This window comes from Neopsephotus bourkii, unplaced genomic scaffold, assembly GCF_033783945.1.
Source record: "Neopsephotus bourkii isolate Nb327-2 ecotype Australia unplaced genomic scaffold, CSIRO-AGI_Nbou_v1 NB_1132, whole genome shotgun sequence".
NCBI classification, from domain to species: Eukaryota; Metazoa; Chordata; class Aves; order Psittaciformes; family Psittacidae; genus Neopsephotus; species Neopsephotus bourkii.
In genome coordinates, this window is record NW_026901618.1 from 4,594,938 (window position 1) to 4,612,477 (window position 17,540).

The 17,540-nt window shown below is 42.7% G+C and overlaps 1 protein-coding gene across 3 annotated transcripts in view; it reads right to left on the reverse strand.

Moving 5' to 3' along the window:
• Positions 1 to 16,107, reverse strand: part of KAT2B (lysine acetyltransferase 2B) — a 42,483-nt gene extending 26,376 nt beyond the window's left edge. The window contains exons 1-5 of one of the 3 annotated variants that reach the window (XM_061362725.1): positions 15,883 to 16,107; positions 7,406 to 7,532; positions 2,714 to 2,859; positions 2,111 to 2,200; positions 181 to 362 (exon numbers count right to left, since the gene is read on the reverse strand). In XM_061362725.1, coding sequence (XP_061218709.1) covers positions 181 to 362; positions 2,111 to 2,200; positions 2,714 to 2,859; positions 7,406 to 7,532; positions 15,883 to 16,107 — 770 coding nt within the window. Of the gene's footprint in view, positions 1 to 180; positions 363 to 2,110; positions 2,201 to 2,713; positions 2,860 to 3,348; positions 3,372 to 7,405; positions 7,533 to 15,882 lie in introns of those variants that run through there. The other 2 variants (XM_061362727.1, XM_061362726.1) reach the window with 2 other exon arrangements.
• Between the last annotated feature and the right edge of the window lie 1,433 nt (positions 16,108 to 17,540).

The window sequence follows — 17,540 nt, forward strand, 5'->3', positions numbered from 1 at the left end:
CTTGGAACACAATGATGCATGTGAAACTCTGATATATCTTCACTAAAATCCTTAGGTTTTCATACAAACCCTGTAACTGCAAACATTCAGAAGGTGCACCTATGGCATATGGGTACTGGTGTATTCCTGAAATGTATATGTGACATATTTGTAAGCAAAACCAAGCAAGGGCACCATTACCTGGTATAATTCACTTTATACCCCGCAATATCATCATTGGGTGATCTTAGTCTTCGCTGAGAAGGTGTCTCCAGGTGCCAGTAGTTAATGCGGTTCAGAAACATTTTAGCCAGTTCCACTATTGTTTGCCTTTCCTTTGAGGGTAAGTGGCTAAATTTGTACTGCACAAAATTATTCACACCCTTAAAACAGAAGAAAATTATGTTTCATTACTTAGCCATAATTTTTGCAGAAGTGTCCTCAAACATTCCTTACTTTCTGTTTATTAACCCTGAACTTGCATTACATGGGAAAGAAAACAAATACAAGAAACCATGAACCTCTTGCTCAGCTATTTTTGTAACCACCACAAGCAGGTTCCCCTGTAAAACAACAGAAGGTACACCCAGATGTTTTATTATATCCGCTTCCAGCAGCTGACTTAAAGGGCTCTTTATTCTTCCTTACTTCTCAAAGTAAAAAGCTTTGTCAGTGAACAGAGAAAGATCTGGTAGGCTTTCTTCTACCTGCCATTTTTGCTGATAACCATGCTGCGTGATTTATTTCCTCTGTAAATCAAGTATAAACTACTAACCTCCCCAGCTACTTTTCAGTAGTCAACTAGGGCTTGTGGATTTCTAGTTAAAAGTTGTGACTACACATCACATTATTTCTTCAAAAAGTGCCAGTATTTCACAAGTTTGTCTCCTCATTGCACTTTATATGCTGTCTACTTTAAAAAAAAAATATGGAAGATAGCAAAAATGTGTGAAGTGCTACAGTATATATATATACACACATTATGTTATAAATTAATTACAATAATGCTGCTTAGCAAAAGATTCTGTGTGACTGAGCTGCTGAACTGCTAGAAACAGAATTGAAAATATCAATCTATTTCAAGGGAAAATTATTGCAAAATACATGTAAAAAGGACTCCCATTTTATCCCTATGCTTTACTTTCTTATGCAAATTGGACTGTATGTAGAATACGATGAAAAATTATGTAGTACAACTGTTTAATAGTACATTTTAATGACTAGGAGTGTATGAAGATTACACACACTTATTCTTTGTTCATACTCAAACGAAAGAAGAACTTAAGGTGAAGACGCCCCAGAAATTCAGCAATGAAGTGTTTTGATTTTCCTAAATTATAAGAAGTCAGAGTTGCAAGGAAATAATTACTGCACATAACAGACTTCACATTTAAAATACCCTGTTTAACAATAGAGCATCCATTCATCCACTTATGGGAAAACATTGAGCTCCTGTTTCAGTGAGGTATGTGAGCCTCTGCATAGTCTGTCTGGAACTAATGGCCCACTTCTGTGCTAAAAGTGCATTCTCAGGAGCTTGTTTAACCAAATCTGAATTTGTCACATGCTCTTCATCCACTGAGAGTTACAAAGGCCTCAGTTATTCTTTGTTTTCTGCTTTGTTTTTTATTGTCTAGTCTTTGAAAGAGAAGGGTATGATCTCACTGAATTGGACTGTAGCATGTTCATTGATTTACAGGAAAAAAAGTGTCATTTTAATATTGGATTTCAAAACTTCAACAGCATTTTTCATCACCTGAAACAAACAAAGATTAGAACTAACACACATGAAAGCAGTTATTTTAAATTTATTCTCTAAAACCACAAAAAATGTCAGTTTCATTAAAGTATAAGATGAATGATGAGAAAAGTCAAATAATGTAACTATTGTACCAACATTAAAGGAGAAGCAGCAGCAGCAATCTCCTACAGTCCCCTTCTTTGTCATATACAAAGTAATATACAGAAGCATGTGCACACTACCTACAATGCCTTATTCTCAAAACCAGCGTCTATGTTTAAAAAAAAATAAAAAGAAAAAACAAAATCAAACCAACACCCCCTAAAAAGCATTGAATAATATTAATAAAATAAAGCAACATACAACCAAACCCATGGTTTGACTGTTTACCTGTTCAATGCTGGGTTTCTCAAATGGGGGACTCTCCAAAGACCCTTCTACTACAGGTTTTCCCATCTGTAAAATGCATTTCCTCAAAAGCTGTTGAAAATAAACAAATTTTTAAACATTAGGATATTTGCATATATGGGGTCAATGGAAGCCAGAGGTGCACAACACACTGCATGCAGTGCTGAAGACCTTCTGGCTATATATCAGCTTGTCTAGTCATCTAAATTTATAGCTAATAAACTTCATTGTGAATTCAGCTTCTTAGAAATGTGGGTAAGGGGTCTCTCTAAGTAAATACAGGCAGATAGGTTAGCATTTATGACAACTGACTTTTCCCAATGTGCAAGTGAAGAGGTTAATGCTTGCAGGTTGCACAGTTTATAGATGGGACTCAGGGTCAGATCCTCAACCATATGGATGACTTTTGCAGCGGTACATGGTACACTGCGAGTACCAGAACGTCCCACCACAGTTAGCCACTAGAGTATCACACTGGAGAAAAAGTCTCACCAGGTAAAGTCAATGTACGCATGAGGGGCAGTGACATTGGCTATGTATGAGAGAGTGAAAAACCTGAGATCATACTACACAAGTTCAGCTTACTTTGAACAGGTAGAAATAAACTTGCTTGGTGTCTGCATCTTCTTCTTTGTGGACACAGGTGAACAGGTACTCTACATCCAATACAATCCCCAGGAGCCTATTCATTTCTTCTTCAGACACGTTCTCCAGGTGTGAAACATGAGCCGCTAAATGAAATAAAAGTCCAAACCTGTAAAAAGCCTGCTGACAGAACCAATAGCACAAGTATTCCCTAGGATATCTCAAACTAAGCTATAATGGTAAAGGCACTGATCCTGTAATAACCTACTTAAGCTGAACATCTTCTTAGAAGTAAATGAAATATGTATCACATCAGAGCAAATTGTAAAGGTAGTCCAGTGGTGGCAATTCCCACAGCAGAAGAATGATGGCTGGTAGGAATCACAGTGTCTGTTAACACTTAAAACTGACCACAAAAACCCTGTTGATATAACTACACATTTTTGTCCAGGTACTATGCTTCTGAGACAAGGTTTCTTGACTAAATACAATAAATCCATAATTCCCATGAACTACATAATCTAGGTGTTGAGCAGCACCTTATTCTGTGAAGATTAAAAAACCAAACCAAACAAAAATCAGCTCCATAAATACAGTTTTGTTTTAAAGTGGACATTACTGGCTAAGTCTCTTACTTTCATATCATGTAAAGTCAAACTACAGTTTGTGCACACTACACTAACAAAGAGTTTGCAGACTGCACGTGCTCATTTATTCAAAAGTTTTTTTTAAAAAAGCATCTTTTAATGTATCGTAATTTCTAAGCGACAAACTGCCTTTTATCATCTCCAAAGGTAAAGACAGATCCACATCTGTTATTTTCAAAAGCCCGAGGTTTCTACAAGTGAAGCAGGACACTCATTTCAAGCTGGTTTGAACAGCTGGCCCCAGGGAGAAGGCAAAAAGCCCCAAGAAGTCAATTCCCAGAAAGAGGATATTTGCATTACAAAAAACAATGACCTTCTCTGACTCCAGGCCAATATATGTGGTTATGCACATCCTTTAATCTGAAAGGACGAGAAAATATCCTTTAAAAGAAAAGGAAAATTACTTAAAAGGTTGGCCATATAAGTTTTTCTACAAATTTAACCAACATTTACTTCTTAGATAATTATTATATAAAGTTAGATATGCCACTGCGATTAGGACTGGTAAGCAATTTTCAAAGCAAATCTGATTCCTTAGTGAGGGAGGAAGCAGGGAGTAATGACTTGAAAACAATCCTATTTACTGGCCACCTGACAAATATGGTTTGGGGAAGGTTGGTATGACACCTGCCAAAACATTTAAAATCTAATAAATTTGTTCAGCTTCAAGTAAAAAGGAGATCGTAGCTCAGAACATTAAAAAGATGCCAGCAACTGTTTCCACTTAAATGAACATTTATAGTATCTTAAGTTCTGAGCATATGATGAAAGAGGGCTGGGGGGGGAGGCATCATGATCTTTCTTTAGGGACAAATACTCAGCATTCTGGGCAGAATAAAACCATTTTGTTTCTGTCCTTGAGCTTGATATGAAGGTTTAATATTCCCAGCTGTCTGTTCTGATCTTGCAAAAGTAATAAATTCCCTTCTAGATGAGCACTGCATTAGAAATTGATAACATACCAAAGAAACATTGCACTCCACTAACAAATGAATAAAACATCAGCATAAGAAGCCATTTCCACGCAGTTTCCATAACAATACTGAAAGTTACCTTGACTACTTACTGGCTGCATTTAAACATTTTATTAGAGACTTATTACCCACAAGGTGAATCTAAAAGCAACATATTACCAGCATGCATTTACTACAAGTTACCATTTCCTGTAGAGTCACCAATGTTGCTACATCGCCTCAACAAACTATCTTTCTTCAGATGTTCACAGCCCTTTCCCAAATTCTTGTGGCCATTAGCAAATCTTTCACTAATCAAAGCTTTTGTACACTGACCTTGAACACTGCATTACTTTTGACTAGCACTACACAGTCCCATCCATCTGCATTGCCCAATCAGTACAACCTTCTTCAGTTGCTGTTGTGCTTGCAAAAAAACCAAACCAAACAAAAAACAAAAACACAAAAAACCCCACAAGTATAGGTTGCTACGGTATGCAGAAGAAGAAAGCAAGCAGAAAGACTATGGCCAATGTAATGATAAGAAGACCTGTTATTTATTTTAGTTGTGCAACTTCAATAAGCAAGTACTTTAGTGTATGATTGAGAAGCAGTGAGAAAATGGATTAATGAGAAAAGTGTCCAAAGTCTACCTCAAAATCAGTGTGTACATAAAAACACTAGTGATTTATATAGGGCAGGCAAAGCAAGATATACTCAAATATGCTACATAAAAGTGCATAGGCAAGAACAGAAGACAGTGCTGGGGAAAAAAAAAAGGGAGACTGTGTATACACATTAATTAACTAGTTTTAAAAGTGAATCAAGACTGAAAATGTTTACCAGCAGGCAACTGCACCAAACCAATCAAATATGAAAGAGAAAAGAGCCTCTGACTACATAATGTGCTTTTGACGCCGGCGTAGACCGAATTCTCCTGAAACCCAAGTCAGTCACCACTTTATGGTAGTGATGCAATACACTGCCCAAATAAAAGAAATATTCATTAAAAAACCAGTACTGAGCCAAGCCATGGGGCTGAGCCACAAATAGCAAAATACAAGTCATATGTAAGTAGGCAAAATACAAGAAAAGAATACAAAATGAATAGAAATCATAGGCATGTAGACAGAAATAAGCTCTACAAGCTAGTAAGCACCACCAAAGAACTTTACACACCAAAAACTGCACTGCTTGAAGATTGAACCATACCCCCCAAAAGGGATGTCTTAAGACTGATGCCTAGGATTGCCTTCGGAAGAAGATATTAAATTAAAAAAAAATAAAGAAAAAGGCAAAATTCCTAAACATCCTATATTTTATATCAGGTACAGCTTTAACCAGACAGGAATTTCTACATCACCATTTCAATGGCTCTTCAAGGAAGAGAAAATGCAGTGCAGATGATAATCTGAAGCCTACACACCTTGTGGTCACTCTGGTTTTAAAGGCACTCAGCAGGAACATGCTAATTTAGAGGAGATGAATAGGAAATTATCTTGGAAAACATTGCTGAAAGGCATACTTCTGCCAGTAAAGTGAAGAAGCAGACAGCAATTCATTTCAGTTATTTCAAAGGAAACATCATCCTTATTAGCTGAAGTCAAAAGAATAAGAAATATTACCTTTTCTAAAACCAGAAATAAAAAATAAATACAGTTTCTTCCATAAGTACATTTGATGGTACTGGTTTTATAGTACTGATTTTCCCTGGTTCCCTAGCTAAAGAGTGATTTAAGATTTCTTAATAGACCAAAACCAGCCTCAGACTTTGGAAGCACTGAGGTTTTTCTGCAAACTACATAGCATTCACAAATTCTGCTGAAGAACTGGGAACTGACAGACACAAAATCTCATAAGATTAGCGTCAAAAAAAGAAAGACCCCTTTTTTCAAAGGCCACAAACGAAAGGGACAGGTAACACAAGCTACCCTAACTGCATAACCAAATGCAGCACAGAGAAGCTATATGATGAAAGTTTAACTCAGCTAAAGCCACCAAACTTTCTGTCAACACTATGCACTTGTTAATTTCCTGCAAGTAAACCCAGAGTACGGGGATACCAAGAAAGGAAAGGAATCTGCTGAAAAGCCCAGAAATAGATCAGATGTAGTTAGAGTATAAAATGAAAAGAGGGGGGAAAATAGAAATAAATCCCAATTTAAAAAATCCTACACAAAATGGAATCATCGAACAGTTAGGGTTGGAAAGGACCTTAAGATCATCAAGTTCCAGCCCCCCTGCCATGGGCAGGGACACCACACACTAAACCATGTATTTTCAAAGACAGACACAATGTAATGATACATTGTAAAGGTTTTAGATTACCTAAGTTTTGGACATCAACAAAAATTAAATAACAACCACTGCTTTTCAGTTAATTCTGAATATTATTTTAGCTCAGATTTTATTCAATATTTGCTAATACATACAGAAAAGGTGATCAGCTTTTATTTTGGATGCACAAATTCTTAAAAAAACAATACAGCCATTCACCACTCTTTTTCAGGCTTTGTGGGCAAATCATTATTTATTATTATTCTGAAAAGAACCAAACAAACCCACAACAGTATTTGACAGTGGATTTTGAGTAGTTGCTTCCAAGATATGCAAGCTGTACATATGCTAAGATGTACAACCCCAGTATTCTTTTCCATGACACAGAATAGGCACAGTTCGTTCTGTAGGTGAGTACCTGCTTTAGCAATGTTCAAGAGTATTTTACAGTTTATTCTGTACTAAGAAAACACAATACAGCCTACAGGAGAGAGTCATTCATGTTGTGACTAAGGCTGCTGACAGATAAAACCGTGTGACGTTAATGCGCATGTTATAAGAAGTATTAAAATTGTTACGGGTAGGTTTACAGTGCTTTCGCATTTCAGAACGTATGTGTTGTTAGAAGTTGTACCTTAGTTCACTTTCTTCAAAACTCATTTTAGGGTATTTTAATCTAAGTTATGGACATTTACACCCAATCATGACCCCCATCTCTAGGTGTTGCCATGACATCTTGACTTTTGTCTCACAAGAGCAGAGCAGAGATTCCTAGGTACAGGCACATGGACTGCAGGAGCAAGGCCAAAGCTTACCAAGCGCATGGCTGCAGCTGCGGCAGGGCTCTGCGAGGCTCACCACTGCCTGCTGCAGCTCTGCCCGGGGCGGTGTGGGAGGTGGGTTGGGGTTCTTCCACCCATTGCATTTACAGGATTCCTCAGCCTGAAATCAAAGCAAAGGGGTATCGATCAACACTGCAAAACACAGACACTTCCTGAAATTGCATTATTTCAAGGGCAATAAAACCTAACATTAACTACAAGTTGGGGGTTTTTGTTTTGTTTTGGTTGGGGGGTTGGGGTGTTTTATTATAGTCGTGGGTTTGTTCTTCCTTTTTTACCTACTACACAGCTAGGCTTTATCTTCTAGAAATAATTAGAAATAGTACTCCAGAGAGATTAACACCGTTCTAGTAAACTCAGACAAAATACATACACAAACTCTGGCTAATTCCCTTACAGAAGCCCTCACTAGTGAAAGAAGTATACAAACATTTACTGATATACCAAGATGTACAGCTCCTGCCACCAAGACAGTTCTAGTGATTTAAACACAAACAGCTTATCAAACAGGCAACACGTTTATCACTACCTCAACTATACTGGCAACAAGGAATCACGCAATTGAAACCAAGCCTATGACAAGCCAAGCGGGGCTAAATACTGAAACAAGCAAATAATAACTGCACTGTCGGAGGATGCTCTCTGAGGCAAGGCTTGGATACAAAAGCAACAGATGCCCAAGAGAGTAACGCTACCAATGCAACTTGATGCTTACTCTGAGAAGTTTATTTACACTCACTAGGTATGAAACACCACAAAAAGACTGCAGTTAAAACGGGTGGTCATGAAGGGAGAGATTGTGACTTTGGTAATCGTGACTCAAATTATTCAGAAGTTGGAAATACCAATTCTGATTACCCAAAGAGGAGCTTTATAGGAGGGGATTTTCTGCATATCCAAAATAACTTAGTTGTTTTGTTGATAAAGTACTTATAACATCATTCATGCTCCTATTTGAACACCTAATTGGAAGAAAAGCATGCTTTTCTACTGTTCAGGTATCTGTGCACTGGGCTGTCACAAGATACTCATGAATTTGCACTGCCAAGACCTCAGTGAGGAAAGTATGCCAACGGCTGCATAATATTTATGACCGAAACAACCTTAGCAGGAAAAAATGTGATGCTAATATATCCAGCATTAATGTGTAATTTTTCAAAACCAATTTTGAATATACTTAATGCAATCTATTTCAGGAACCTATCTCATTTTCCTTTTAAGTTTCCAAATCCCACCTTACCTAAGGAAGAAGCACCCAGAAGAAACAGAAAGGATCACAGCCTGACAGCTACTAAGACTGACAGCTTTGTTGATTGATGGCAAATTGCTCTTCCAAATTAATTTTAATATTCAGCAATCTGAGCACCAAGAAAACTGCTGCCTGCACTTTGCTAAGCACCACATGAGGTTTTACTATCTCTAATGTTTAAGTATTTATCCAGCTGGGCTCCTGGCCCTTGGTGCCATAGCCCCTGCCTGCACCCGGGGTGGTCTAGCAGGTACTAAGGGATGTAAGTGGCATTTTCAGCAGCCAGAGATGACTCAGAAATCCATCTCCAAGTGTCCAGCAAAAGCAGTTCCACATACTTGCCTTGGAAATGGGACAATCTACATTGCCTGAACCCCCTGGCTCTCCAAACTCACTGCGTGGGTGCAGATTGTCTGCCACCACATGTATGTATAATGTGGCATCAAGGAGGCTTCAGTATGAAATGGGGCAAGATTAAAACAGGCTTGGGATTTTTTTAAGACTCATAAAATGTAATAATGTTTTCTATGAGTAATATGATCGGCAGGGAAGAGAAAAAGGCCCAATGTTATTTTACAGCAGAAACTACCTCTTACAATTTCACAGGTACGGAGTGTCAGTTTTACTTTTGTTTGTTATCCAGACCTACATCATCTTTTAAAGTCTAATGACTAGAAAGGGAGACCAGTGATTGAGTAATACCTGTGAACCAAGGACTGCCCTGATACAGGGACTTTGGACATCTGTGAGATGATGTGAAACCTCACTTTCAATGAGCAACTCGAATTAGACAAAGCCTATGCCAAACAAGCTATCCACATCTGCTTTGTGGGACAGGCAACTGTTTCTTTGCCATGAAAGTTTTTGCAGTTAAAACAAGGATAAAGTAACTGCCACACTAAACAATGTCAGAAAATGACATTATTACCAAAGAAAATTCCAAAGACAATTGTAAATAAGTTCTCAAATAAAAACTGATTGAATATTATGTTAGGGAAGTAAGATTTGATCCTTCCCATGCAACTGTTCAGACAAATGTTCAACGCTGTGAGTTACTGACAAATACCGTGCTTTTTATTAATTGCCTTAAATCATACCAAATGAAACACGTCCAAAAACATTCAAACCCCTCAAACTAGGCTTATGCTTTTTGAGACGTATTTCTCCAAGTGGAAGCAGTATTTCACAGAAGCTCACCACACAGTGTTTACTATCAAGCGTAAAAGCCATAAACAGTGAGTAACTACACAAACTTTAGTGTCACACGATAATTAACAGCAAAGATGCAAACAAACAGATGTATGAATCATGATAGCAGCTCAGTAAAACTGCCAAAAATAAATATCAACCCACCCACAGAAGAATAAAAACAGCGTGCTCAACAGCAGATTTTTTCTGCTGTCAGTAGTATTTCCTCGCCAGATCTTTTTGAAGCAGCTGTTAATTTGTATTGTTCAAATTATTCCAGAGACCTTTCTCAAACAGCTACTAGGGTGGGTTTTTTTTCATTAATCCCTCCATAAAGCACCAGAAGCAGCATAAATGTTAACCAAGGGGAAACACAACCCGAAAAGGTCCTCTTTAGAACTCAGCTTTCATTGTAGATGTTGACAGTGCAAGTATTTTGCAGTGAATACGCAATGTGCATTCCTCAGTGGCTTTAATTGCCGAGTTGTTTTAAGGCTTCCATGGCGTTTTGTTCATTCAATCCTTTCGTTGACTATCTTCAGCTTTTCCCTTTTTTTCTTCCTTTTTTTAAGTGCCACTCATCTGCTTTTCATTATAAAATAAAGTATGACTTCACCTCCTCAAAAACTTAATTTAAGATCAAAACAGTTTTGAGGGGAGGAAGGAAAAGAAGCATTTGAACTATCACATCCAGTCCTTGGAGCCTTGTTTTCTGGGACATCTGCATAGTTTTGATAAAGCTGCTGGAAAAAGCTGGGGAATTCTGCCTTATTGAAGCCTGCAAAGTAATGACTGTCATCTTTGCAGGCACAGGGATCACCAACACTGCATCTTCACTAGCAGTTTTTAATAAAATCGGATGAATGCAATGTTACAAAACACAATTAAACATTGTTGCCCCACCCCAACCCCCCAACCCCAAATGTGCCAAAATTATGTACATTTTGCATTGTACAATAAAGTTTCAATCATTTTTTTTGACCCCTTCCATGTTAGGTTACAATGTGGGAAATCAAACTAACCAATATCTGTGGGCAGTGAAAACTGAAACTCTGGACAAACTAAAGTTACTGTTTCCTTTCAAATACTGAATATACTGGTAGCAGGTCAAAAATAAACAGTGGAAAAAAAAAACCAAACCAGCACATTTTAACATATATTGTTAGCATTTGTATTTAAAAAGGATGCACCTTAAAGTTACAACATTACACCAGTTTTAAGTGGGTTTCAGGTGTCTCAATGATAATAAATAAAAGAGGAATGTTACAGTAACTTATGGACTAAAACATTCCTCCCTTTTCAGGTAGTGAATATGCAAACTTCAAGCTAACTTAATTACAAAGTAGAAGACACCAGCAGTTTTAAAACTGAATTTCAAAACTACTGTTATGCTGGGCTCTTTCCAACTCAAAATCATACAGGTTGCCCTGTTTCATAACTGAGATGAGATGCAAAGCAGACCAAACAGATTACATATACACAACATTAGAAAACTTTCTATTTCCATCAAGTATAATTATTCTAGAAAAAATATTTTTCTTCCCAACCCAAGAGCCATGTTTTTTCCTGAAAGCAAACATCTCAAATTGATGCTTTTAACAAAGCACATCATACAAACTATAGCAAATACATGGATGAATTTAAAATGCATATTTTTTTCTTACTCAAATGTCCAGTATCCAGCAACCAGACAGTTAGACAATGCTTGGCGAGCCACTCATATGTCTCAGGTGGCCCATAATCAGGTCAATGTTCAGCTTTAAGGACATGTTCTTTATTGATCAATCCAAGTATTTTATTCCCTGTATTTTCCAGTTTCACTTACAGAAGAGACTTAGGCTACCATATAAAGCTTTTATTAATAATAGCAGCCCAATTCCCACCTTGTAAAAGTAATGAAAAATTTCGTATTTAATTTAAAGGATGATGCTTTAATTGGGCCTGTGACATTATAAAACAGATTCACCCCAATAAGAAAATGATGCTTTAGATGTCGTGTATGTCTCCTTCTGCACTTCTGCAGAAAACAACTTTAATACATTTCAAGTTGAGCTTCAAGGATCTGTACTCACACTATACAGAGCCCATCAGTAACACAGCCAAGTCTGCCTCCTCTTAATCTGTCTTATGAAAGTCAGGGTAAATACAAATATTTAATTACAGAAACAGTGGTACGTATTTACCCTGTGAACTTGTATTTGTGTAGAATCGGGAAAACTCCACAGAGGTCACTCTAGGATGAGAAGTGAGGAGAAGTGCCTCTAGATTTTACTGCAGTCTCTGCCACTCACTAATCTGCCATAGGGCCTTGGCCAAGTCATCTCACCATAACCCTTCTCACTCTGTCCATTTTGTTTATCTAAAGCACAGTCTTTCTTCAAGGAGGTATTATTCCCTGCTACTTGTGCAAATGCCTTCGGCTACTGGGCTCTAACTGTACTTAAAAGCATCCAGGCATTACTGTAAGATATATACTGAGAAATAACCAATTTTACAGAAAACTTACTATACTAATAGTACATATTTCAACTTGTTTATAAGAAAAACTCGCAGTGAGACTGGAGGGAGTTGTATTTGCACACACTGTAAACCAATAGGGGAAAGAAAAAGCTGGGGAGACTTCCTCCTACATCTTCATTAAAAATATTTATGGGTGCAAGTCACATAGTGTTACTTTTATATAAAAGTGCTGCAAGCTTGCATGCCTAATGCTCAATTTCACACTGGATGAAACCAACATGATGTATATAGCCATTCATACATGCACAGATATGGCAAATGTCAAATACAAAACCTGCACAACATACAGCACTACTGTGACGTTGTGAGAACTGTGCCAACTCCTAATATATATCTTATTCTCCCCAAACTTGGATGCTTAGGAAGATTTGTCTTACACAGAAGAGCCTGTTACCTTCTTTCCACTCCAACCCTTTCTTACACAAGTGCAGCAGCTCAACAGCTACAAGCCCCCAATTATTTACCAGGAAAAAGAAACAAACCCCACATTTCCCTAGCCTGGAAAGCAGCTCCCTTAACTTCATTTTCGTTCTGATCAGAATATGCACACACTGAATATGTCTTTGCCAACAGTCTTCGACTGCATTTCCCATGGAGAAAAGGGATCACTGAGGAAGGTCCAGGAGGTCCCTCCTGTGGACTGAGCACTCTACCCCAGAGCAGTGCCTTCCACCCTCTTCTGCTCAGCATTTCTGCTGTCACCTGTGAGACTCATTTCTACACCATCAGCAGCCTCTCTATCTTCTAGTGCTGCTGCTCTTCATCCCTAGCAAACACAGGCTCCCTGCCTCTGCTAGTGCCAGCATCTCTGAGGTTAAGTTCCTAGTAAACTGTGTGCTGAATTCTGTGACAAATTCATGTGGGAGAAGATGATCAACACTACGGGATGCTTTGTGCCATTACATATTTTGTGCACTCCAACTGGTGCAGCTCTGTGTATATTTATACAAGATCCACATACAGCCACTACGTGAATGGACACGGACATTCCCTTTGGAGATAGTGTTTGCTTTTTGGCACTCTTTTGCACTCAACACACAGAGACCCAAAACAAATGGAAGAGAAGTTGCAACCCATAGTAACAAAAAGTTTGAAGTTACACTCTGAACCTCTAGAGTTTCTTGCAAACCACTGATGTTACCAGCCAAGCAGTGTCTTTTTGGAGCACCTGCCAGGTGTTCAGGAATAAAAATAACATATTCTCCCATCCCGCGCCATCCTTCCTCCTTTATCCCACAGGAGAAGCCACTTGATTAGTTTACAAGGAGCTTCCCCTCTGTCTACTTGCTTCTGTTTTGAGATCTGAACGCAAGCTGTGTGCCAGATAATTACTGAAGTGAAATGGCAAAGGTTGGTTTTCCACTTTAATCTGCACACAGAGCAGTGTTCAGAGCTGTGGCTGTGCCTAGACCCTGGCTGGAGTAAAAGGCTCTGGGATATCCCCAGCCACAAGTCCTGTTCCACCCATCACTAGAGTGTCAGTGGGGCATGCACCCTGGGCTTCCTACAGAAGAGGGCCGGCAAGGACACCCTAGCAGAGCACCAGCAGTACAAGCTGTCACCATGCGGACCACACCCTTTGGGGAAACACTCCTCAGGAGAAGGCTTTTGCCCTCACAAAGATCATCTGGAGATACACCAGGAAGAGAACTGACCAGGGAAGAAAAAAAGCAATTCATGCAAACATACTCCTGACAGACAGCTTCATTTAACAGCAAGCCTTAGCAACAATAAAAAATGGGGGTGCAAAGGGGAGTAGGCACTGGGAAAGCTGCCACCTACGCCACACAGCCACCAGTTTCAAGTACAGCAGCTGCTCTTTTAACTTGCTCACACCAATGTAATATTGCAACGTCCATGTATGCACCAAAGCTGAAGCACAGTTGCCTCCACATTTGGCAACAGCCAAGAAATTGAAATGTATGTGGCTTCTTCAATTTGCCCTCACATGACAGCATTGCACCATGACTTCAGCACACAGCTAAAGCTCCTTGCATCACCAGGCAGGACTATAGAGCTGTACTGTGATGCTTCCTCATGTACATTAGCATTTAGTTTGGTATTTCACTTAAGATTTGCTCCTTAACAACAAATTTGTTGTTCACCCTGGAAAACAGAAGGCTCCAGGGAGACCTTACAGCAGCTTTCTAGTACCTAAAGGGGGCATACAAGCAATCTGGAGAGGGGCTTAAAAAGGGCATGTAGTGATAAGACAAAGGGGAACGGATTTAAACTGAAAGAGGGTAGACCTATATTAGATACTAGGAAGAAGTTATTTATTGTGAAGGTACTCAGACACTGGCACAGGTTGCCCAGAGAATCTGTGACTGCCCCATCCCTGAAAGTGTTCAAGGCCAGGCCGGACAGAGCTTGGAGCAACCTGGTCTAGTGCAAGGTGTCCCTGCCCATGGCAGTGGGCTGGAAATAAATGATCTTTAAGGCTCCTTCCAATCCGAACCATCCTGTGATTCTATGATTTGCCATCAGTAAGAGAACAGAGAAAATGAAATGTGCATTTCTCAAAATCAGCTATTTTCAACGCTGCAAGCATTAGTAAGGGATCTGACATCAGCACTGCCAACCTGAACATGTCAGACCCACTGTGCATGCAGGAATTGCCCTGACAGCAGCAGCGCGGCCAAAGCCCAGAGACAGCACACTGGGCCTGCTCTGCACGCCGCATGTACACGCACAGCCGTGCTGTCACAGACCTCTGAGGGCAGCAGCTCTGACCAAGCCCCCCCTTATCTCCAACAAACAGGCAAGTCCACTTCTCCCACCGAGAACAGAACGGCGGGGAAACTGCTCGTGGAGGGAAGCCCAGGGCAGCTCCCCCGAGTACGAGGGCAGGCGCTGGAGGAGCGATCCCGCCGGAGCAGGGCGCAGGTGGACGGCGATGCCCGCCGGCTGCCCGGACTCCGGACACAGGGACAGTGCTACGTGACCGGCGGCGACACAACTTTCCCAAAGCCGGAGGCCGCGCCCCTTCACTCCTCTGCCAAAGCAGCTGGCTACGGTGTCAACAGCGAGGCCGCCGCCGCTCCCTGACCAACCGGCGCCGCCTTCCTCCTCCGAGGCCGGGACAGATCCCAACGGGTGTCTCCGCTCCCCGCCGGGATGTTTCCGCGGCGGGCAGCTGCGGCCGCAGCGCTGCTAACCCAGCGCTCACCGCCGGCACCGGGAGCCGCCCCGCCCGCCGCTGCCTCCGCGGAAGGGCGGGCGGACAGACGGACGCCGAGGACGGGCACCTCCGCTCCGCCCGGCTCGGGCAGGGGGAGGGCGGCGCTGCCCGCGGACCCGCGTTCCCTGCGCTCGGGGTTTATTTTTGCGGCCGTCGGCCGACGGATCCACCGGCACCGCCACTTCCGCGGGGAGCGCAGGGCTGCAGCCGGGCCACCTCCCCCGCCCGACACAGCCCTTCCCCACCGCCTCCCTCCCTCCCTCCCATCAGTCCCCTCCCTCCTTGGGCGGGTGGGCGCCCGCGGCCGGGTACCTTGCAAGCGGAGTAGACGCCCAGCTTTTCCAGCTTCTTAGCCCGCGGCGCGGCGCGCAGCTGCGCCTTCTTCCCGGCGGTGCGCGTCGAGCCGGGCCCCCCGGGGCTCTCTGCTGCGCTGCGGGCCGGCCCCCCTGCGGCCACCCCTCCAGCGGCCGGGGAGCCCTGCTGCGGCCCGCCGCCGGCGCCCGCCGCTCCGGCCCCGGCGCCGCCAGGCTCCGCCATGCCCGCGGCGCGCCGGCAGCCGCCGGTCCGGCCGGCCGGCGCGGTGTTCCCGGCCCTGGACCCTCCCCTTCGCCGCGCCGCCGCCGGCTGCTCCCCGGGGGGGGGAGGGAGAGGGGCGGGATGAGGGACACGCCGCTCCGCGGGCGGCTCCTGCCCCGTCGGGCGGGGGGGGAGGGGGGGCGGCACCCGGTGCTGCTCGCGTCCCTCCGCGGGAGCTGCGCGGTGGCGGGCGGTGCCCCTCGCCCCGCGGAGGAGCGAATGTCGGCGGCACTCGTACGCGGTGGCCGGTGCAGAGCAGCCCCAGGGGGGCTGCGGTCAAAATCGCCCTGGAAAGAGGCGGCACAGGCGGCGCTCCTGAGGCCCGGTGAGCCCGCGGGGCTGCCCAACCTCGGTCCCCCCTTGTAGTGACATTACTTTGTTTGAGTTAACCATTGCAACTCCGCGCTGCGCGCTTTGCAGCCGCCTTTAAATGATGTGTTTTTCCCGCTGCTGGCTTGTAATTCAATATATAACTATCAGTCAGTTTCAAATGCTCTCGCTCAGCTCTTCTCATCATGGTTTTGGGGCTTGTTTGTTTCTTGTTTGTTTTGCTTTGGGGGTTTTATTTGTTCACGGACAGGTGTTAACAGCAGGTCAACTTAAGTTGTCTCAAAGGGATTTTTAATTGAAAGATAAAATTAAGTGATCCCGCCACAGAAACTGCACGCTATGCACAGAAGCAACGTGTTTTGGTTTTGAGGCGGTTACGCTTCGTTGCATGTATGTAAAACCCGTGGTCGAGCTGCGAGAAACCGCAAATGACAATTGTATAGTGCGGCATCCCGGTTTAGGAGGTCGGGATTGAGGCTGGGCGTTTGCCTGGGATCTGCGGCTCTTTGATGTGTAAACCTGGAGTAGCGATATTATTGCGGAAGGAATCACAGTGTGTGGACACCCAGGGCCTTGCCACCTTGCATGGGGAACGCAAAGAAGACTCCAGACTTGTGTGAAGTTACGAGTAGTATTTGGAGTGGGGGAGAGAGGGGGAAAACATTTTCCCTGTGGTCTCCCTCTTCCATCACCTTCTCAGCTCCTGGGGATGTTTTCAAGCATCAGATTATTCATCGAGCTGGTATAAATGGGGGGGGGGGCCCCCCCAATAAACCCTTTAGTATTTTAATGAAAAGGGGATCTGGGCTTGGTAGTATGCGTTTTTTTGGCTGAGGTTTTAAAATCAACAAGGGGGTTGATGGTGGGGGGGAGACGGGGGGAGGTTGGGACCTGCCCCGCGGCGGAGGCCAGGGCTGGCTTCAGGCTTCGCAGCAGCCGTGACAGCGACCCATAAAATGGCTGCTGCCGTCCCCGGGGCTTTAAGACGGACTGTTAAGGTGGAGGGAAGGCTGCCCTCGGCGGCGTCGGCCCCGAGCGTCGCGGAAAATAAAGGGAAACAAACC